This window comes from Trachinotus anak, unplaced genomic scaffold (genome assembly GCF_046630095.1).
Source record: "Trachinotus anak isolate AG129_WGS33_773 ecotype Australia unplaced genomic scaffold, CSIRO_AGI_Tana_v1 ptg000011l, whole genome shotgun sequence".
Classification (NCBI taxonomy): Eukaryota; Metazoa; Chordata; class Actinopteri; order Carangiformes; family Carangidae; genus Trachinotus; species Trachinotus anak.
Genome location: NW_027273862.1, coordinates 11,920,301 through 11,943,153, shown reverse-complemented (window position 1 = coordinate 11,943,153; position 22,853 = coordinate 11,920,301). Strand labels below are relative to the sequence as shown.

At 40.4% G+C, this 22,853-nt stretch overlaps 2 protein-coding genes across 5 annotated transcripts in view; one reads left to right on the top strand and one right to left on the bottom strand.

Annotated features, from left to right (window-relative positions):
* kif26ba (kinesin family member 26Ba) overlaps nt 1-11,784 on the bottom strand; it is a 79,327-nt gene extending 67,543 nt beyond the window's left edge. For both annotated transcript variants that reach the window (XM_071489174.1, XM_071489175.1), the window contains exons 1-2: nt 10,882-11,784; nt 9,023-9,415 (exon numbers count right to left, since the gene is read on the bottom strand). In XM_071489174.1, coding sequence (XP_071345275.1) covers nt 9,023-9,415; nt 10,882-10,941 — 453 coding nt within the window. In that variant the 5' untranslated portion in view covers nt 10,942-11,784. The remainder of the gene's footprint in view (nt 1-9,022; nt 9,416-10,881) is intronic.
* A 4,671-nt stretch (nt 11,785-16,455) lies between these two features.
* On the top strand, nt 16,456-22,852 carry LOC139627376 (PWWP domain-containing DNA repair factor 3B-like). 3 transcript variants are annotated; one of them, XM_071488085.1, is made up of 14 exons: nt 16,456-16,688; nt 17,512-17,689; nt 17,760-18,067; nt 18,190-18,457; nt 18,626-18,757; nt 18,851-18,921; nt 19,066-19,142; nt 19,422-19,482; nt 19,580-19,655; nt 19,789-19,839; nt 19,946-20,187; nt 21,397-21,618; nt 22,241-22,329; nt 22,429-22,852. In XM_071488085.1, exons 2-14 carry the CDS (start codon nt 17,683-17,685, stop codon nt 22,541-22,543), a joined length of 1,719 nt encoding a protein of 572 aa, XP_071344186.1. In that variant the 5' UTR covers nt 16,456-16,688; nt 17,512-17,682; the 3' UTR covers nt 22,544-22,852. The 3 variants fall into 3 exon arrangements, with proteins under 3 accessions (XP_071344186.1, XP_071344184.1, XP_071344185.1); XM_071488083.1 differs by having other exon boundaries at nt 16,457-16,688; nt 18,623-18,757; XM_071488084.1 differs by lacking the exon at nt 16,456-16,688 and adding an exon at nt 17,131-17,399 and having other exon boundaries at nt 18,623-18,757.
* Nucleotide 22,853: the final 1 nt, after the last annotated feature.

Below are 22,853 nucleotides of genomic sequence, written 5' to 3'. Positions count from 1 at the left end.
TAAATAAAACTGCTAGCACTGTACTAAAACAAGTAAAGGAGGCTGTACGTGCCTCCATCCATCTGCAGATCTTTATTGGGTTGTAGGGGAGCTGGAGCCAATCCAAACTGACAGTGGGCGAAGGCAGGGTACACCCTGGACAGGTCACCAGTCTATCACAGGACTGACATACAGAGACAAACAACCAGTCACACTCACATTCACACCTACGGGCAATTTAGAATCTCCAACTAACCTGATGTGCATGTCTTTGGACTGTGGGAGAAAGCTGAAGTGCCCTGAGGGAACCCATGCAGGCATCAGTGCGAACCAGTGCACCACCACATCTGTACACGCGTCTGTTTATGCATATATACATTTGTTTGTATGTGTGTGTGTGTGTGTGTGTGTTAAATTATCTATCTCCCTGTAGATGCCAATTCAAGCTTCTCTTGTCTGTATTGGGAGGATGTATCACAATGCCTTCATCCTTTTCTATTCATGCCACAATGCTATACATCCAAATGTCAAAATCAGGACTAAATGCATAAACCAACACACACATCACAAAAGCATACTTATTATTCGAATGTCAACCTAAAGTCCTAACCCTAATACTGTTGAAGAGGTCCAGTCGAAAGGCCCTCACTTTGTGGGTGCTCTTACTTTGAAAAGTTGAAAACTTTTAGTTTTCACAAAGATAAATTATAGACATGCACACAGACACACACTCACACACACACATCATCCCTGTCACTCTCACCTTAGCCTGTCAAGTGATTTTCCTAGTGTGAGATGTTGAAGATAGATGTGTTATGTCTGACTATGTGATAGCCGGTGACAGAGAGTGTGTGTGTGTGTGTGTGTGTGTGTGTGTGTGTGTGTGTGTGTGTGTGTGTGTGTGTGTGTGTGTGTGTGTGTGTGTGTGTGTGTGTGTGTGTGTCACGAGGTGTGTTTGCGTGAGTTCATGTGCATGCTTCTGTATGATATATCAGCTTATGACAGCAGGTTTGCTAATGTTAGAAGTGTGGTTAGCAGGTCCTCAAATAAACTGTTCAGTGAGCGAGACTTCACAGTGTCACAGGATGCTGGAGCTGGCACCTGCTACTGGAACACTGGGACATTTTCACTTTTCATCTTGGTTCTGGATGATGGAATCAAAAACTTTTCAAACTCTGAGGAAAATACAGGAAAGGAAAAACTGAACAGGCAGGCCACACTTTTGCACAACTGACACATAGCTGACACATAGATGGATGGATGGACAGACAAACAGAGAGACATATAGAGAGACAGACAGATAGACAGACACAGACAGACAGAAACAAGGACGCATACATACATCATGCCACTCATAATATAAAAGCAATGTTCCATATTGTCATGTTCACAGGTTGTGTGCAATGTAATGCACAAATAGAATGTAAAATTTAGTTTCACCACTCACAAAAATAGGAGCAGACAGGAGAAGTCAGACAGCAGACAACTGCATAACTAGTGTACAGTGTTCTCTACTTATTCCTGTACTGTGGGGGTGATGGAGAGGCAGTTGCCATGGCAGCTACAGATCTCATGGCAGCAGGTGCTGTTGCCACTTTCACCACCATCGTGTGTTTTTGGTAATGCACATACACACAAGCCAGTGTGTCTGTCCATCGGTGTGTCTTCTCATATGAACCTCAGTGTGCCTTGGTGTTCATATGCCAGTACAATTGTGTGAGTATCTGTACACACTGTTACACACTGGGCTAGTGTATGTTTGGGTCTGTTCACTCATGCATATGATCTACCTGTTATTGCAATGTGTTGTCAGTTTGCAGGAGTGGTGGGTATGTTTGTTTTGGCCCTGGAGCCTGTGAGCTATGCAGAGGTACTATAAATGTAAAACTGGCCTCTTTGTCACTGCTTCAAGTGGACTACTGTTGCTTTTTTTCATCTCAATGTGGTTATTTTTTGTGTTTTTTTCCCTTTTTTTGCGTTTATTTGACAATATAGAAAGTCAGGAAACAAGGATAGAGAGAGACAAGGAAGTCACTAAATGAGAGACAATACTAAAAAAAAGTACCATTTAGTACCATGTTCTTTTAATTTCTTAAACATTTATCATTAACAATGAATGCAGTTTAAGAATCAAAATAAATCAAATCAGTAACAGTGGCACACACTGTACAAACACAGCAATCTACTGGCTCTAATAATATATGTTTTGTTAAAAGTCCTAATTAATGTACAATGGCAAACTTAAATTCATCATCTGCTGCATTTATGAGCTGGCAAAGCTTTTTGTAGCTTCTCTGGCTCTTTATAGATTACACACACAGACAGTGTGTTGACTGTGGCAGTCTACTGGCTGGGGTAGTTAGTCTAATTAAATGTGTCCGCTCTGGGTCAGCGACTATAATGACAATAATAGCGCTAGTAGAAAAGCTCTTTTTTTCTTTCCTCTAACTACTGATTTTTACCCTTGTTCCTCATTCTCCCTTACTTCCTCCCTCTCCTCCTCTAAATTTATATCTTTTTGTTTTCCTCGTTTTTCTCACTTTCTCTAGAGCCTAATTTAGCAAAAAAGTGTGTGTGTGTGTGTGTGTGTGTGTGTGTGTGTGTGTGTGTATGAGGGTGTGGATATGTGTGTTACAGAAAGAAACAGAGGGAGAGAGGGATTGTGTGTTAGTGTGTCTATGATGCTGGTATCTTGTCTGTAAAATGAGAGAGGGAGATGCATACAATAACAGAAGGGGGGGGGGTGTATACAGAGAATGGAGGTGAAGAAAAGGAAAACAGTAAAAAAAATAATAATAAAAAATACAAATGAAAAAAAAAAAATTGTAATACTGCACAAACACTAGCCACGACTTCATCTGACTGGTCTGACTGGGACTGGGTTGGACCCCTCGTCTCCATTAATACGTATGTTCCTGACGGTAAAGATAACATGCAGCGCTGGGAAAATTCCACAGGGGTCTATGTCGATGTAAATTTGTTCCTGCAGGATTTTAAGCACCACATTCATGCTGGTTCCACCTCATCCTAAAGGGGCTCTGCTCGGTTAAGATCTGTAGACTGCACAGATGACTGCAGTAGAGGGGGAGTCACTGCTATGTTTACTGTTAGACACATTATCTCACTAACAGTACATAACTGAAAGTGGTTGGCACATGTGGTCAAAAATCATTTTCCCCTCCAGTATCTTTTAGAACAAATTAATGACCATTTGAGTTTTAAACATGTGGAAAGCCACATAGTTTTTAACATTTAGCTCTGTGAATGCACCTCATTCGATGGAGTGAACCAGCTGCTGATCATTGCAGCTCCAAGATGTTATTTCCACACTTACATACAGGCCAATCTGTTAGCTTTTGCCAGTCTCTTGACCCATTTCATCAATGAGGCATTTTGGCCTCATTTGGTTGATTTTGGTTTGCTGTATCTTTCTCTGTACTCTGTAGCAGGACTGCAAGTTATGACCACAAGGTCATATTCCAATATAGGCCATTTCATATCCAGATAACAATACATATCACAATATAGTGCATTTTCTGTAAATTCAATGAGTTAATAGTTTATATGAAATTACCACATGGAAAGGCCTATTTCTTATAAAATTACATTTCGACTTGGCATTGTGTACCTTGGGTTGAGTATTAGCACCAACTCACAAAATCCATGTGTCTTGACCAAGTAAATTGGGACCATGCCTTAACAGATGTAAGTTGCAACAGCAGCCATCATCATGATTCTTCATCATATGGTGTATCATGGGCAAAAGCTTTTTGCAACGTGGAGTCTGGATTCTTGCATTGGTAGTTAAAGATACCAGTTGTGTTTCAGTCTGAATAGGTGACCGGTCTGCAGCATTATATGCAAAGTACGGTCTTCTGCTCTGTGTCAGACATTTCATATTCAAACCACGTCCATGCAACAGAAGTAGCCCCTCTTTTGGGTATAAGCCCCTCGTTGTGTGTTATGTTCACTCTCTTGTTTGTATTTGTATTGCAAATGTTTGTGTTGCTTTCATGTTAATTTCCAGCCTGCACCCTGCCATGTAGAAAAACACAAAGCGTTATACAAATTACAAAAAATATTACTGTAAAGAGCACGATTTGCAACACAAGAAAATTTACTAGAGGATAATATGACATGTTAGATGTTTTTCTATGGTCACATGGTACATATCATCATATCGCACAGCTTACTCTGTCATTTGTATTTATCACAGAACTGTTGGGGGAGTTTTGGGTCATTTAATGTATGTAGCACTGATTATATTCTACTTTGATTAGAGGATTTGCAGATTAGGATGTTTTTTGTAATAAATACCTACATTTTTGAACTGTTTAAATTACACACAAATCTTTATTTCCTATACAGTAATTATAAAGAGAGGGTGCAGTAAGTCATACTAGATGCTGAGATGGAGTGTATGTACATGCACTTGGGGTGGGTCAAATTGACATAAACCTAGTAAGAAGCTCTTCGATTCAGCCTGCATCAGCATCCCTCCCTCCCCTCACACACATCCATCCATCCACACCATCTTGCTGTTATTGATGAAGCCACCTCTTTATATGGTAATGTCTTTCACACCTGAAAGGCATCAGGAGGGCATGATCGCTCACGCTCTCTCTCTCACAAACACACACGTACAGTATGTGCACGCACTATCACACTCACTACAGAATAAATTTTCCCTTACCTCTTGCCAAAAACCCACACACGCACGGTAACACGCGCAATTATTCACATGAGCTTCATATATTTTCACCCTCTCTCTGCCTCTCACCAACACACACAGCTATGAGGAGCCCATTAACACTGATGGAGGTATGTGTGCGGCTCACATCTGTCACATGTCGCTGCCGTGGCAACACCAGCTGCCGTGGTTACCGGAGGCCTGCTTCTGTGGTGTTATGGGATTTGGTTATTACAGGATAGCTATCTACCTGTGTGCAGAAATATATCCCTCTGAAGACAGATGGAGCGATAATACTCCACCATTTGCTGACAGATCAGTAGACTAATTACAGAGAAACTAGTGGTTTTTGGTAAAAATTACCTAGTGACTGATTAGCTAAACTGATTATATCCACAAGTGTATTACTTGCACTTATGTTTGTGGGTTGGAAAGGCATTCGAAACAGTACATAGATCAGTGAACTCTAAACCTCAGTCTTTAGTTCACCAGATAGTCAGATGTACTACTAACCATCTTCTGATAGCATGGGGTTTTTTGATTATGTTGGGTATTAAAAGGATCTGGTTGGCAACGTTTGGGTTAATACTTTTTCATCTATCTGAAAGGATATGGGAGTTTGTCACTCTGTATCTTTGGAGAATACCAATAATTGTGCCAGGATATGTGACTGTACACAGTGCTGCACATTGTACCATCTGCTGGTGGAGTATATTACAAATATATCAAGAAGTATTTAGGGCAGCAACTAACTATTGTTATAACTGTTCGTCATACAGTTTGAATGTTCAAGAAATCCTGACTATCCTGTGTGTCACGATCCCAGCCTTAGTGATGTGTATTAAAGTTCAAAATCCATGTACTGTAGAAGCTGCTGACAACTGTTTAATCTACAGCCACATCTAGACAGACACATCAATGGGTCTGCTAATATAAACATTTTAAGTGCAGTCAGGACTCTTTACTTTATATAACATGTCCCAAAAAAGTGAAGTGCAGATAAAAGCAATTTCAATAAATCTCAAGTTGCCAGTAAGAGGTCCTCAGGGAGTGAATTCATTCAAAACATGTCCTTTTTTGGCTTTATTTTTACATGAGAAGTGGAACTGTATATGTTTCACTTTATAAACATGGATGGTTTTGACTTTCATCTGATCTGAAACAGAGACTTTGGTGGTGAGTAAAACACACACACACACACACACACACACACACACACACTGACCCACTTTCCTGGGCTGAACTGGACCAACCAAAAACAGTTCATCCTCTATCCATTTATGATTTCGTCGTGGATATAAGGGATGAATACACATACACAGACAGACACACAGATATACACATTAGCAGAACGGCGACCAAGGCCTTAAGTGAGTACAGCTGTGTAGCCAGATGTACTTTTGAGTCCTGTAGTTATAAGTTTGCATGCATTTTGAGTATGTGTGTGTGTCTAAACCTGAAAACCTACCTCTCAACAGAGCACTCTTTTTCCCTGTCCAGATGTTCGGACCACACTGTATATATACAGTATTGCTGTTTTTCTTTATAGCTGATGTCAATATTTGTTTCAGTCCATCTTCATCAGAGCATACAGGGCTCAGAAAATAAAGTGAAGATACTGCATAGATCTAAGTGTGTGGAAATCTTTTCTATCTATTTGGACTCATTGATATTTCCAGCACCTTAGCAGAGAACTGGCTGGATGGAGCAGTGGTGGTCATCCTGCAATAATCCATCTTCATCTCCTCTCAGTTGCGTCATCTGTAAAGTGCCATGTCTCCTTAGAGCCACTAGGGAGCAGACTACTCGTCAATGACTCAATGAGTGAATGAATAATTGATGTACTTTTTCTGAGACATACAGTGTAATGGACAGTAAATAAGCACTGCAAAAACAGTATTCACAGCTCTTACAAACTGCAACACAAACATGCTAAATGCTTTACAAGCACAAATGAACACACAGTCTCACACACACAAACAGAACTGCAGACCGAACAGCAAAATATTCAACAGTAAGACAGGTGAAGGTCATCATTAGCATAGTATTAAAGAATGTGTGCTTGTGTGCGTGTGTGAGTGTGTGTGGCCAGCCCCAGTCAAGCATGACCTATCATGTAGTCACATCCAAAGACAAAGACAGGTCTGCACGGTTCAAATGCAATGTGTGTGCGCGTTCTAAGGGGCTATACTGATTGTTGGTTGTGTGTTTTTATTCTAGCTGTGTCTATGGGTCACGTATGTCTCAGTGTCCAGTGGGAATAACAAGGGGTCTCATGCTGACAGCACAACAGGAAGGGACACACACACAAACACACACACACACACACACTGCTGAACTGCTGCTGTGGCACATTTGGTGAAGGAGAAGCATTATTAGGTCACATTGCTTCATCAAGGACATGAGTTCAGCTTTTCCCTGACTCAAAACACCTGCATGGGTCAGTTCACCCTTGTAAGAAGAGTCTGGGGAAGAAGTCACAATGTAAAAAGGAAAACCAGCCAAGCAATCCTGACTAGCTAAAATGACTGTGCAACACTGCCCCTGACGGGGACACATATTCCAATGAGAATACCCAGTGTGGGTCTCCATTTTCTTGATCATGCTTTTGATTTTGAATCAGTCAAGCACAAGGCACTTCAATTTTCTTTCACTGACAAAATCCTTGAGCCAAAGAGAGACATTTAGGCTTCTTTGTTTATTTGTCAGCAGGGTTATGCAAAAAGTACAGAACTGATTTGCAAAAAACCTGGTGGAGGGGTAGGGTATTACATTTAGGGGCAAATCTGGATCATTTACTATGAATTTGACTTTTTTCCTGTGAAGTCTCGTGTATGCTGGTTGACAGTGGCCTTGGCAGGTGCCCTTCTAGTTTGGTTTGTGATGACCCTGAAAGTGTTTTCAGCCAGCCTACCATAGTTTTGTGTACTAGGCTCAGTGAAAATTTTAAGCCAGTTTCTATATCTGCAGCTAGCATAAGCATAATCTACTCAATTTACATTATATGCATATTCATTTTCCACAAAGACATACACTAATTACACCAGTTACAATACCCTTAGTTATGTGCCGGTACTTATTCTACAATGCAATTAAGATAACTTCATCAGAAAAGCTTTCATCAGCCTGAACTAAACCAAGCTTCACAAATAACATTGTAATTAGTGGTCTGCCATATTCTCCATTAACCCCCACTGTTCCTAACAATTTCCAACTGTCATCTTCTTGCATTAATAAGAACCCACTGTCTCCACCTCTGTGTCTCGACAGAAAATCTCTCTGTCCCACTTTAGTCCTATATGTGACTCTTTCTCTCTCACTAGCTGCCTTTTATTAACCCCATGGAGCTTGTGCTTATTTATCAATTAACTCAAAGCCTGATGTGTGGCCCCACTGTGTTCACAACTAAAATCCAGTCAACTGCAGCAGAAGAACATCAAACCCAGCGGCAACATGTTTTAAGTTATGCAGTCAGAAGCACTGCTTTCTATGTGTTTTTTAATATCTTCTACAAAAACTATTAGAAAACTAGTTAGTGTCAAATGACAAAAAAAATTAGACACATACATGATAAACTCATATAGCATAAGATTTGATCCTCTATCATAAATCAACCTGCAACACTTTGGGCCTGATCTGCCTGTTGAGAAACACTGTACTAATGGAATTAAAATTGATTATATAGACTACCCATAGAAAAGAAAAAAAGAAATCCCCTGTCAAAGAAAATTAGAAAAAGGCTGTAATCCATATGAATTAATATCTGCTCTAAGTGGTCAATGGCTTTCAGTTATCCATCATGTTAATTCCCTCAAAAAGAGAAAAGCAATATAGAAGAAAGCATACTCATTGATTCTGGTGATATGATCAATGAGGTAAAATGGAAAACTCCAAGAAAAAGGCCAAAATATTGTCTTCTGTGTTTATCTTTTTGTTTTTTTCATTCTGTCAGTAATTGATTAAGAGCTTCAGATACAATATTTATCCCAAATCCCATAGGCTATTTAGTTTACGCTCTTTTCAACAGCTGGCCAAATGAGGGTTGGACAAATTACAGCATCCTTAAGATTTATGAGAACAATAACTCTGACAACACAGCACCACAGTAAGCAAGGGAATGATTAGAGGTCCAGTCTTTCATGAGCAACCATGTTAATAAGTGTTACTGTCTGAATGCCACAGTTGGAATAATGGAATAAGTTATTTTTGGAGCCTATGCTAGTGAGCATACCCAAACTCACCACTGGGTAACTGTACAGGTAGCTAGCAGAAAAACAAATGTGAGGTGATTTGACACACACACATTCATACACACCATAAGATAGAAGGACAAGAAGAACAATCTTGTTTTACCTTGCTGGAATAAGGTCCAGGGATGAGCAGTTTCAGCGCTTGTCTCTTCAGCTCTGTCAGCCTCGCATTACAGTTCTCACACCATATCCCTCTCTCACTGCCAGGGGAACTTCCACTGCCTGAGGCCGGTGATCCAGTACCAAAACCTGGGGAGCCACCTAGAGAACCAGGAGATCCTGTCCCAATGCCCGGAGAGATGGTCCCTGGTGATCCAGAGAAGGACCCTGGTGAAGAAATACCTGAGCCTGGGGACGGGGTGCCTGTGGAGCTTGGCATGGAGCCAGCACCCTCCGGGGTGGGGCGCGTGCTGGACCGGGCGGTTTCCTCATAGGCCTTTCGGTACCACGTGTCAGGGAAAAAGGAGGCAGATTTGGTGGGTGAAGTGTCAGGCATCTGTAAACATTTTTTTAAAAAGAGGAATTTATTATTAATGGCTGCATTTGTCATAAGGTTTGCAATTTCAATGCCCTGCTATTATGCACAATGGCTCAGTGGTACAGCTTCCTGGGACAAATACATGGAATGGTGCCAACACTAATGTTATGATCACTTTTATTAGTTTTCCTGCGATGGCAAGACAAAAGTTTGTCTTGAAAAAAGCAATACAACTCTGCACAACAGGTTACACTGGGATGAGAATAAATCATGAGGAGCTGTGGCATATTCATTTGCATGATACAGAACCTGTCTCATGCATATTAACAGTCAAGCTATTTGCATTTTGCCTGTAAAGCAAAATAAAGATGTTATTGCTATATCCACACTAGCCATATTTAGTGGATTACATATTTTGCTGAATTTAACAAATCATCCAGTGTTTGTATGACTATTAAACATATGAAGCACAAACTGATCACAAACTATGAAAATACTAACCTGACTCACTTGCATGTCTACACTTAGCCTAGATGCCAACAATTGATAATGGTGAATATGAATTAATATAAATGTAAAAGAAACTTGCAGCTAAATATACATGAAACAGTCATCATGTGCCAATAGCACAGAAAGGCAATGGGCTGCCAATGGTTAGACAGTGAGTCTAAACTACTGTGAGGTTATTAAATCAAATGGTCATTCGTTTGAAAACCCACAAACAGGAAGCAATGTTAAACATTCACAGTGATGGTGCCACAGCCCAAGCCGAGGCAGGCAACATATTGGATGCTAAATAGGATCAAGTCAGATTCCGTGTGTAGACTGTGTTATTTTTCCCTACTCAGACAGCCACATGGGAACATCAAATGAGCCGCAAGGAGTTGAAAATTAGATCTTTTGCGGCTGGGTAAATCCAGTCAGAGAAGAGTGACCCATTGATGTGGTGGTAGTTGAAAGGTTGGGCACTATAGCTACAGTAATCCCTCACAAGGACTATAATAAGGCAGAAATTGGCAGGCTGATAGGTGGGAATGCTCAGTCATCACCAAGTGAAGAGGCTGGTATAATGTGAGCCAACCCTGTCTTATAAATTAACACGAATAAGGCTGCGGGCATAAGGAGTGACACAAGTGTGAGTGTGGCTGCTTGGTTCTCACTTAGTGGTAATTAGAGATGTGGGAGATCTATCAGTGAAAATGCATGTCACTGTTGTGACAGCGAGAGCAGCAATGTGCAAAATGTGATCCTCACAAAGCAATCAATCAACAGCGAGAAGACAAATCTAATGAGAGCTGTCACCTTCATATTTACGGCAGCCCGAAAAGGGGTGAGCAAACTACAGTTCCTTCTGAAATGGGTGGGCGGTGTGAGCCGAAGTGCATGCACCACTGAATGCATGACAAGTTCCTATGTTGACCAGGGTTATAGCCTGGGTAACAGAGGTGCGTCCAAGCCCTCGGCAACTGGAATAATTAACCTACCCCATATTTTCTGCTCCGGCTGCTCACAGACCTCTCCTTAGTCCCCGACAGTGAAGTCATGTTGGAGGTGAGAGATGGGGGGAGGAGGAGAGGAGAGGAGAGGAGAAAGAAACCTCTGCTGCTGCGTCACATTCAAAAGGAGACCGCCGGATCGATTTCAATTAACCACACGCCCCTGCAGTTTGCTCTTCTCAGTCCGGAGGCAACCTCACGCTGCTTCCAAGCGCAGGTGGAAACCGGTTACATCCCCATGCCGTCGCCAACAAACAAACAAACAAACAAACAAACATCAAAGACATAAATCAAAAATAAAATCCTGAATGGTTTGGTTTTCTGCTCCCGTGGGGTTTGTTTTGTTTTGTTTTTTGCTTTCAAAGAGAGCCGTCGGACCTCTTGCAGAAACCGGACTGAGGATTCACACAGGTCGTGCGTGAAGGCAGACCGCTCCCTGACAGCAGAGTCTGCTCTGCGCTGAACGGGGGTCTCTGCTCAACAGACTGGCATCGCTCTCAGCCCTGCCTCTCCCCATCAGCGCTCAGTCTCAGGCTGACCAGGTAAAAGAAAAAACAAACAAAAAAACAAAAAAAAAAAACAAAAAGGGGCAAATTCCGACGCACGGCTCAGGTATCAGTCACAAAGTCACAACTCGTTATATCGAGTGAGACCTAGCTGGTGCACACCTCAGCTAGAAGGAGTCAGCTCCTCGCTGTTTACAGCTGAAGTCTTACGGTCCGTACCCTCCTGTTGACTTCCCGGGGCTCCGCACTCTGCTGAAGCCAGCAGCAGACTGAGACAGCGGAGAGGCGCACATCTGGATGAGGGCGGGGCCTCCCTGCCCCTCATGGACCACAGGCCAATACACATCCAGAGGTTCCAGCCGAGTGGCAGGTGGACTGCTGCCCTTTTCAAGTGAGAAAACTAGACTTTCTATATGGAGATTTGTCACATTACTTTGGGGTGTCGTTATATGTTGAATTCAAAGCTAACCGGAGACACCTGTGCACTATAATTTAAGGGGCACTCCCATGGTTTTAGCACTGAGGACACTGAGGTCTGCACACTTAGAATAAACTAACACGTTGGGTTATTTTAGACTGATTCCAGGATTTCTAGATGGAATATATTTTAGTTGAACTACTTTTAGGCCAACAAAAATAAGTAACATATAAGGTATCCTGCATGGCATCATGACCTCAGGATATAAAAAATCCTGGCTATATAGCTCCAGGCTCTTTTTTTCAATCAAGTAGCTACTGAGAAGGTCAAAACCTTTTGGGATGGAGGGGATGGAGATGAAGAAGAGTAACAAGTTACAGCCTCTATAAGTCAGAATCTCAGGCTAAGGGTTCATTTGGCTGGTCATTCATTCATTCATTTTCCATACCGTTTATCTGAAACCAGGTCGCGGGGTGGGTGGGTGTGGTGGCGGGCTGGAGCCAATTCCAGCTGACATTGGGTGAGGGTAGGTACACCATGGATAGATCCCCTGTCTATCGCAGGGCTAACACATAGAGACAAACAACCATACACACACACTCACTAACACACCTACAGGCAATTTAGAGTCACCAATCAACCTAACGTGCATGTCTTTGGACTGTGGGAGGAAGCCGGAGCAGCCGGGGGACACCCACGCAGACATGCAAACTCCACACAGAAAGGCCCCAGGCCCGGGGTTGGGATCCAGAACCTTCTTGCTGCGAGGCGACAGCGCTGGCTGGTCTTCATTTGAATTAAGTGTATGAATGCCAAGTCAAAGAACAGTTATGTAGGATAGGTTAGGTTTGAAGAAAGTTTAAATCAAAGTTTAAAAGCAGTTAATCTTTCTACATTAACTTCTTAACTTCTAATTGTTGCAATGAAGGAGACACCTTTGCATAAAGGCACATTAGTGTTTTCAGGAACCACTGTTTTGTAATAGAGAGCAGTGTATGAGTGGTAACACAGTGCCCTCTGCTGTGGTCCTAAAGTTATTGCTGGAGACAGACAGCTGAGGGAATAAAGAGCTGAGACAGCTTTAAACACATTTAAGTCAATGGTGTCCATCTTTATAGAAAGCTGACTGTTAATTTTTGGACTTGGGCCTATCAAGTCTTTTGTGAAATTTTAAAAAGGCCACAAGAAATGTTTCTCTCACACAAACTATATTACAGAAAAAAGAGGCACAATTTAGGGTAGCTGTTTGCATATTCACACTAACAGGCCTTTTTCACAGAAGACATTTTGGCATAGCCTAACAAAGCCCAGGTACAGATAATAAAATTAACTAGAAATTGCATTTGGACTGTTGTTTCTGAAGTCAGACTGCATTGCTTTATGAATGGCTTGAAATATCCATGAAACTTGAACTTAGATTAAAATAAATATATGAAGGTTGCAGAGATGGACAAAGTACTCGACCCCAGTACTTGAGTAAGAGTACAAATACTACCGGTCAAAATTTACTCCGTTACAAGTAAAAGTAGCTCAGTCTAAATGTTACTCAAGTAAGAGTAAAAAAGTACTTGCTTTTAAAGGTACTTAAGTATCCAAAAGTACATGCTTTTAAATTTACTTTAAGTAAAAGTAAGAGTAAGAGTAAGAGTAAACTTCTTATTTTTCACATCAATGAATTACTATAATTTTTTCTAAATGAATTTAAGGACCTTTTAACTCTTGTTTCTGAGAATTAACTCTTTGAAACCACCTGCACTGATGTGCTTGCTTTTAGAACCACAAAGTTATATAAAGCCTGCAGAAACACCTATAAAAACAAATAAAATGAATGGGATCGTAAGAGGACAGCAGATGTTGCAGATGCAGTGTTTATTAACAATCATTAAAATTGTAACCAAATGAACCTGCACCGTCCAACTAACTCTCTATCATTTAGCTAAGTTGGGAACTGGAACCCCCTCAAAGACCAATGTTGTCCCCAGACCACTGGTTGAGAACCACTGCTTTACAAAAAATTACATCTCTGCTTTCAATAACTCAATGTTGAAGTCACTTGACTTTCCAGGAAGGACATGTACCAGTACAATATAGGAGCACAACAAACTCTGTCTCCCCATGTCTGTCTTGTCTGTCTCCGTGCCTGTCTCCCAATGTCCGTCACCCCATGTCTGTCTTGTCTCCCCATGTCTGTCTTGTCTGTCTCCGTGCCTGTCTCCCAATGTCTGTCTCCCCATGTCTGTCTTGTCTTGTCTCTTGTCTCTATTATCCGCTTTTACGTAGATCCCAGTGGAGAGTGTGCACTGTGATAGGTTTCATTCTTTGACAAACACAGCTTGTGTCCAATAGTATTTTAGAATAAAAAAAAAAAATTCCAAAAAGAGCAGACCTGAAAGTAACGAGTACTTTTCAGCCTTCCTAGAAATTTACTCGAGTAAAAGTAAAAATATTTGTCTTGGAAATGTATTCAAGTAAGAGTAATAAGTACCAAAGAAATCTAATACTCAAGTAAAGTACAAATCCTCTGGATATGTACTTAAGTACAGTACTCAAGTAAATTTACTCCGTTACTGTCCACCACTGGAAGGTTGTGAAAATGCTGAATCAAGGTGTAAAAATCCACATTTTCTGTTTTACTCAGTATTTTCTATTAACGTTGGACAGAGTAGAGCAGTTGGAGGCTACTCCTGCCACTTGGAAGCTCAAAGTTCAAATTCTGTGAGTCACTGTGCTTTTGTGGTGACATTGTGTGAAAAAAGACAACTTTGCCTACAATCTGGAAACAAATGCTGTGTGTAGAGTGATATTTGTGGCCATGAGGATGAGTTACACAGAAATGTTTCAGACCAGTTGAACAGTTTCTCCCGACTCTAACTGTGGACGTTCCACCACATACACACAAATATAAAAGTCTAAAAAGGTCCAGAAACGTTGATAAAACTTGGGCTGTCACTGTGTGAAAAGTACAACTGGGATTTAAAAGTTGAATTTAACCAAAAATGAAGGGAAGTTTCTGAACATGTTGACTATTGAATGGTGTTTCTAGTTGAAAGTATAAATGCATAGAAAGTAGGGAGGGAGTAAGGAAAAAAATGTCAGAGAAGCTGACATATATATATATATATATATATGTATATATATATATATATATGTATATAGCTTTTTCAGCAGTCCCAGCCAATTATAACTTTATTCCATTAGCGATTTACCTGCATCAGTTTCAGGGTTCTGGTATTGCACATGCTGGCTTGCTGTCACATTGTCATGGCTTATTGGGACACTTCAATACAACTGAGCCATCACCAATGTTATAATTAACACCCGTGCTTTTCCTGCTGTGGCAAGTCTAAATGTCTGCTGTGAAAAGGGCCTATTGGAAATTTACTGAGGAAAAGAATGCATACATGAAAATAAAATGTTTATTGTGTTACTATGTGTGTCACTGTTAATGGCTTGTTTCAACTTTATATTACTACATATTACTATAATTATAGTGAACAAAAGATGGCCTACAGGCATGCTGCTTCTACAGATTTATGCCAATGCATAGGCCTACAGATGGTTTTTAAGAACTAATGTGTTGGAATATTTATACCTGAATTTAAAATCAATATACTGTTTGTTTGTTTGTTTGTTTGTCTGCACTTAAGTACCCCCTTCTAGTTTTCAGTTAATTAGGTACAGCTGAAACTAAGCCAGTCTTATACAGCAACCCTGTAATAAATCCTCCTTCATGACAGTTGTAATGTTCATTTTCTGTTGAAGAGAGGAGCTGATTATCTTTTTGGAGGATGTAAAGCTGGCAAAGACTGGAATAAACTTATCTGTAGAAGTGGCAGAGGGGATGGGAGGGAAAAAAATGCAGAATCACAGAGCAGAGGATGTTGACCTCAGAGAAACAAGGTAATACAGTCGGCCTATTTAAGCCCTGCAAATAGAACACAGTAGTAATGTCAGCCTGATGTCCAGTACTTTAAGAAATAACTACCGGAACATATAAGGTTTATAGTTTCAAAGAGATATTACAAGTACCCCTTTGGTTGTGTCCTAGTGGAAAAAAGTCTGAAATCTTCCACACAAATATCTTCTTACCAATAAAGTAAGCAAAGTTTATTTCAAAATCATACATAGATATTATTTTGTGAATCATATGGTCTTGAATTAAAGAAAAAAGTCTACGGACTGTAAACTTCACGGTGTGAAATGTAGCCCACCCAGAAACAACGCCATGCACCTGGCAATGTCCTTTCCCTAACAAATTCTGGAAAGATGTGTCCCCATATGTTGAGAATAAGAACATTGACTGACTTTTCTCAAGTATAACAATAAACTTAAATGATGGTAGGCCTACATAATCAATTTGGTGATTATTTTAGCGAAATTTGATATCCATAAATCCAAATTTAGCCACCTTAAGCCTTTACTAATAGTATTTGAAAATATAATTAAACAGTAGCCTACATTACAACTGTTTAACTCAAAAAAAAAAAAAGAAAAAAGAAAGCAGCACAAACCATTTGTTTAATAAGAAAAGGTAAAAACACAGTAGTGTGCTGGCCCAACCAATGGATGATTGACGGAGGAATTGAACCTGCCCGCTCCGGTACAGTAGGTGGCGCTACACGCCTTTAAAACTGCTTTAGGCCCCTTGTCCACTGGCTCGTATACTGCCACCAACAAAGTAGCAGTGGGATTGTTCATAGGTATTGTGTGTATAATCTGTGTGTTTCGCCGTATCGAATATTTAAACACTTTATTGGAAATCCTTTATATTTAAACAGCTTTTTCTGAGCCGTGGGTCTGTGCAGTGTCTGAACCGACCCGAAGTTGGGAGCTAATCCCCCGAGCTGAAGGCTGACTGCAAGATTGTTAAGGTAAGTTGCTAATTTTATATCAGTTACTATTCCGTCTTCCCAGAGGTGAAACCTGTCAGCCACTTTCACTGTCTCATCTCCTAGTTTTGAGGCAGCAACCGACGCATTAAATGTTTGGTCGTGTTTGACATTAGTGTCTACAGGTTGCGCTGAGTTACAGATGTAACTGACCAGAAACCTGGATTAAAAATCGTGCAAACATACGAGCCATTAAAGTTTCTTGTTTGTCATGTCAGCCAGTGTCTGTTAGCCATAAACACCGGCAGTGTCTCGGTATTTTCGAGGGTGCGTTTGTTTACTAGCTAACGTAAACTAAAGGAGTCACGGTGCAGCCTGTTTGCTAGCACCCCGGTAGCGTGAGGTCGTGTTTGCTCAGGCTGTCAAACTACCGTGTTAGCCTGCAGCTCCTGTTATGATTTCTGGAATAATACAACCTGGTTGTTACGATGGCTTAGCTTGGTGTTTGCACATGTTATTTTTTTTTAAACTGCTAAATACTCGATCTAAGATGTATCTTGTGTGAAACTAAATGTTTCCTGCAGTAGTGTGGTGCGGGAGGTGCTGTTGTAAAATGTGAGGCGGTCTCCGACACGAACAAAAGGCTTTATAATGTCATCTCAACATCACTGAGCTGCTAATGGCATGTTGCGATCCCGTTTCCGTGGCGACAGGCTTCCCCGTGGGTTGACTTTACCTGGAGCAAGCTGATGAGTGAATATGACCTTTATCACAGTGTCCACATGGTCTAATGGTAAAGCGAAAGTAAGACCCAGATGTTGAACAGTATTTACTAACAGTTCCCTGTCCTATTCCTGCCTCACAGCGGCCACACGTCCTGTCCAAACCTGTCTGTCAGCCCTGGCAGCAGCACTGGAGAGTCACCTCCCCAGGTGAAGGAAATCTGCTCAGATAAATGTCACATCTTGCCACTTAAGTGGACTTCTGACTCAATGAACTCAAGGGTGTTCTTTCCAGCGACAGGACTGCACCAACAATGAAAGGTAAGGTGTCCACTAATTCAGGATTCAATTTCAAATGGCAGTAGAAATATGATTGTGAATTATCTTTCAGGTGGACTTCAGAAAACAAGAAAAGGTGAACCTAAGAGGACATTAGCAAAGAAAGTCACAGCTTCGTCTCCGGTCACAGAGGAATCAAATGCTGTGACAGGCAGTGATTTTGACATAGCCAGCCAGTCCTCAGCATGTTCCTTACCAAATACTCCAAAAAGAGGCAGAAGACGAATGGGACAATCACAAGAAGCCTGTCGGACTTCCACGCCTGTACACAGCTCCTCTGCTGGCAGGCTCGCCAGTAAGTCCCCTCGTGGAACAAAACAAGGAGAACTGGAATACACTGAAATCATCACTCAGCTAAAGGTGTTTGATCATATTATTACTGATAAATATTATCTCTGCATTTTTGAGCCCACAGACAATCCGTTCTACACGGTCAATTTCAGTCATATTACTTAACTCCTTTAACCTCTGTTCTGTTGTAGACATCAGAGGTAGATTCACCATGCTGCAAATCAAAATCTCAAAGCAAATGCAGAAGAGGTCATGCCTCCCAGCCAAGACAAGTCAGAAAAAGGGTGACGAAGGAGCAAACACAGACCTGCGGTAAAACCAACGGTCGACAAGCCAAGTGCCAGCCCGGAAAGAAGCGGAAGACTGGGACAAGGAATTTACAGAAGGATACCACCTCTCTGTCAACCAAACGCCCTAGACCAAGATTTGAACTGAAGAAGCCTGATGCAGAAGAACAAGGTATTGTCTTCTTTGGGCTTCTCTCATACAGAGTCAACATAATGCTTTTAAGAAATTCACTATCCACAGATAATCTCACTTTTGTAAATCAGTCAGGTTTGTAAATCTATCTGTTCTAATTTCGTATTATTGCTCTTCCTCTCTACCCCCTACCCCCGAAAAAAGAAGAATCTTTCCTGTCTTCAGATCTATCAATAGAGCTAAGTCATGATGAGGAACAGCTGCCATCTTTGTCTACCCAGGAAGATGAGGAAAGTGATGAGGAGGAGCTACCAAGCTTCTTGATGCAGATGGACAAAAGTGAGAGATAACTAGTGAGAGGACTAAATATGGAATGGATTATGTGCACATACTGTCTATCTTCAGTGGATTGTTTGTGCTCTCGTGTTTCAGAGTCCCTGTCCATTTCAGAAGGAGCATTTGTGTGGTGCAAATTTAGAAATTATCCGTTTTGGCCTGCATTGGTGAGTGCAAGAACATTGATTTCTCATCAGCACATGCTTTGATAAAAGTTTTAAGATGGAACAGTGCATAATTTCTGAACTGGTGAATTTCTTAATGCCTTAATGGTTTAAAATTTTTAAAATCCATATTATTTTACTCTGCAGGTTAAAAGTGTGAACCGTAAGCAGAAAAAAGCCAGCATCATATTCATTGATGACCCAATGATTCAGAAAAAGAAAGGGTAGGAAATGAAATGTATCTTATCTCACCGCTTTGCAGGTTAATGCCTCTGCAGTGCTAAAGAGTGTGTACTGTATATCACTGCACTAGGTTGTAATGATCACTAGTCTCAAAATGAGTTAGAATGAAAGTTATGTAGGCGTCCTATGCAACAAGATTGTATAGTAAAAATCCCTTTGTAGTAGTGACCGCACACATTAAGATGTTAAAGAGCAAACTGCTGGCACACTTTCAAATCATCAGGAATTTAGTTTTTTGTTGTATGTTTGTGTTCTTGAAGGTTTTTTGTGGCTCTGAAAACCCTGAAGCCTTTTGACTGTGTAGAAGCTGATGAGCTGGTGGTAAGAATTGCTCACAAATGAAACACTTGATTTTCTGAAAACAATATTTGACATTCTGGCAGACTACTTCTCTCTGTCATATTTGGTTTTGTCATAGTGTAAAGCCAAAGAAAACTATGATGCTGCAATTGCGTGGTCCTTGGATCTCATAGAAGACTACAGAATACGTATTGGTATGTATTGCCCATTTGATGCTTATGCAGAAACAGATATAGGACACTGATATTTACATGCATTTCATGTAAACGGTATTGATTTGATACCGCTGAACTTTTGGCAGCATTAACCGTGTCTTTGTTTTTGTAGCATGTGGCTCATTTTCTGGCTCCTTTATCGAGTACTTTGCTCATGGCATGAGTAAGTTTTGTTGTATGATATCACAGAATATTAGGCTACTTGAGCACACCTGCAGCCCCACTTGCTCCTGACGATACTCTTCACTGTTGGTTTTTACCTATTCTAGGCCATCCAGTGAGGCGGATGTACCCGCAGGCACCCTCAGAGAGACTGACCATCACCAGTGACACAATGTTGGAGGAGCTGTGTGACAGTCATAAGGAGGACAGCTTTAGTGAACAGCAGGGAGAGGTCAGCAGGAGTTCAAAGAGGCTGCTGCCAGACCGGACTCATGCTGCCCATAACCGCGCTAATGAAAAGCTCGTACATTTCATCGTCAAGCAGCGGATGGTGGAAGAACGCCTTCTGGTATGATTAATGAAGCCTCTTGTTTTGCTGTGTTGCTAATGTAGTTCTTGGATTAAACAAATACTTTATTTTAACACTTTCTCAATGCAATTTACTCCAGATTCGTGTTGGTAAGGTTTTCATTCAGAAACAATTTGGTGTGCCAAGTAGTGGCTTTGCCATTCTAGCTCATGTACTGTAAAAGAAGTATTACTACCTCTGGTTGTTTTACATGGAGATATACTCCAGTGACATGCCATTCACTACAATGTTAACTGACAAGATGAACCAGTTCTACATGTTGAACTGTCACCAATGATTTGAATGAATCATTAGAATGAATTTCTTCCATGTCCTGCCAATGTTATTCATGTAATAAGAAACACATTTTAATGTGTTTGCCTCAAGCTGGACATGACTATATCACTTTTAAGCTTTTTAGCTTGTAACTTTAACATTACAAGGCCAGTTAGTAATTTACATTGGTAAAAAAAAAATCTGTAACATGAAAGCAAAAACAAAATAGATCTTAATTAACTCTGAATATAATGCACATCAATATACAAATATATCACAAAATAAATGCATAAGTAGATTGCTTGCATGAAATCAAGGTGTTGACTCATGGTTTTTGGGTAAAACTGCTATAAAACAACTCTTTCTGCAAAGTGATTAGTTCATTCCCTGGTTAAAAAAAAACAAAAAACACAGAAACATTCAAACCGCATAGCAACAAAGTTATTGAAAAGTACAGATTAGGAGTATTGCTGATAATTTCTGAAGGCACTTAATAATTACACAGACTACATTAAGGCCAATTAGATGTCTGATGTCTGTGTGATTTAGAGCTCTCCAATGAGTGTCCTGAGTGTTGACCTCAATTCAGCCAGGAGTTTTTAGCAAATTACAAATCGCTGTTCCCTCCCAATCAATATTTAACTTGCAAGAGCTCAACCAGCTTTGCGAACACCCTGCACACAGTTTTACAAAGCTGAAACAAACATAGACATGGGTGAAAATTTATGAAGGGAATAATTCCGTTTTTACATTTCTGCATATGTTCATTTGTTTTATATTAAATAAGGGATCAAAAAACTAAATGTGATTGATTTTAAATAGGCATATAAACTGTAGTATGTTGGACTAAAAAATAGCATGTAAAGTGATGAAGATACAAGCACCCATCCCTGGATGAATAAATCCACCCTTACCATATCACTCTCAAAACAGGCTGTGATCCATGGGCAGCAGCAGTCCAGATGGCTGCAGTCCTTTCAGAGGGCCAAACGGAGACAGGTGGTGAACATATACCTGGAAGATGACCAGCAGTTGGACCAGGTTTACTGGTACCTAAACGAGCTCTATGCATCAGCCATGGCCACAGGTCCTTACCTGGCCAAAGTTAAATCCATGGAACGTGTCCCCTTTGTCCTGGATGTGCTGCTTCCTGAGGTGAGCTTAAGCTTTCATCAGTGTTTTCTGGATGTCATTGTCTGTCCATTCCATTATCGTAACACAATATCTCAGTACCGCCTTGATTGAATTTTTCCAAATTTTGCACAAACATTTACTTGGACTCAGGGGTGAACTGATTAGATTTTAGTGGTCAAAAGTCAAAGTTCAAGGTTACGGTGACCTCACATTCCCCATTCCCTCTCTCTCTCTCCCTGACTTTTCTGTCTCTGTCTCACAGCAACTTTCAGAATAAAGGTAAAAAAGCCCAAAAAATTACTTAAAAAAAAAAGCAACCTCCATAAAACAATTTTTTGGCCATAAGTCAAAAGTTCATACACTACTTATGACACAATTTAACACAAATGTCTGTGATAACATCTTATATCCAAATGGTCAAAGGTCAACCTTATTGTGACATCACAATGTTCTGCAAAAACACTTGTGGTTTTTATTCATTGCTGTAAATCAGGAAGGGGAGATTGCAACCATATTTCCTGCAACCTGTCTGGTTGGTGAAGGTATACAAGTTCTAGTTTTTGTCTATTACAGTGTGTTTCCTGCTATGCAGTTCAGAGTTTATGTACTTCAGGTGCTGTAATATTATTGTCTCTCTATCAAGGCCATCATCTATGCCATAGCTGGGGTGGACAATGTCTCACTAAAAAAGGCAGAAGAAAAGTACCTAAAAGGACGATGTATAAGTAACAGGTAAGAGTCTAATGAGTTCAACCATTAAAGAAACAATTTTTACACTAATTACCGCATATGATTTGTGATTTTTTTTTTTTGTCTTATTCTTTTTTTCAGAGAAAGACAGGAGTTTGACTTGATGATTGAGCGGGAGATAAGGAAAAAATCCCAGCATCAGAACACTGCACATGCATTATTCTCTGACCATCAGTTAGAGGATGGAGTATTATAAAAATGTATTTTGTTATTATTCCTTTTTTTTTTGCAAATGTCTTTTTTATAGGTAATGTGGCCTATAAACTGTGTCTATATGCCTTGTAATCCATGATAATTCACAGCACACTGACTCAGTTCTCCTTTGCATTTTGTTTATAATCATGTAAGGATTTTCAATCTAAAAATCTGTTCAAAATGTGAATCAACAAAAGATGGCTTCAAAATGTCAACAGTAATTATGCTATAACTTTAATAATAAGGCTTTCACACAATAAAGCATGAATGAGTGCCAAATTAAAAAAGACCTGTCTCAGGACAAAAATGAG

Excerpts from the sequence above, each read along its gene's own strand:
- LOC139627376 (XM_071488083.1), top strand. Across the intron at positions 18,922-19,065 it reads ATCCGTTTTGGCCTGCATTG|GTTAAAAGTGTGAACCGTAA; the intron begins GTGAGTGCAAGA and ends TTTACTCTGCAG. Across the intron at positions 21,619-22,240 it reads TGGATGTGCTGCTTCCTGAG|GCCATCATCTATGCCATAGC; the intron begins GTGAGCTTAAGC and ends CTCTCTATCAAG.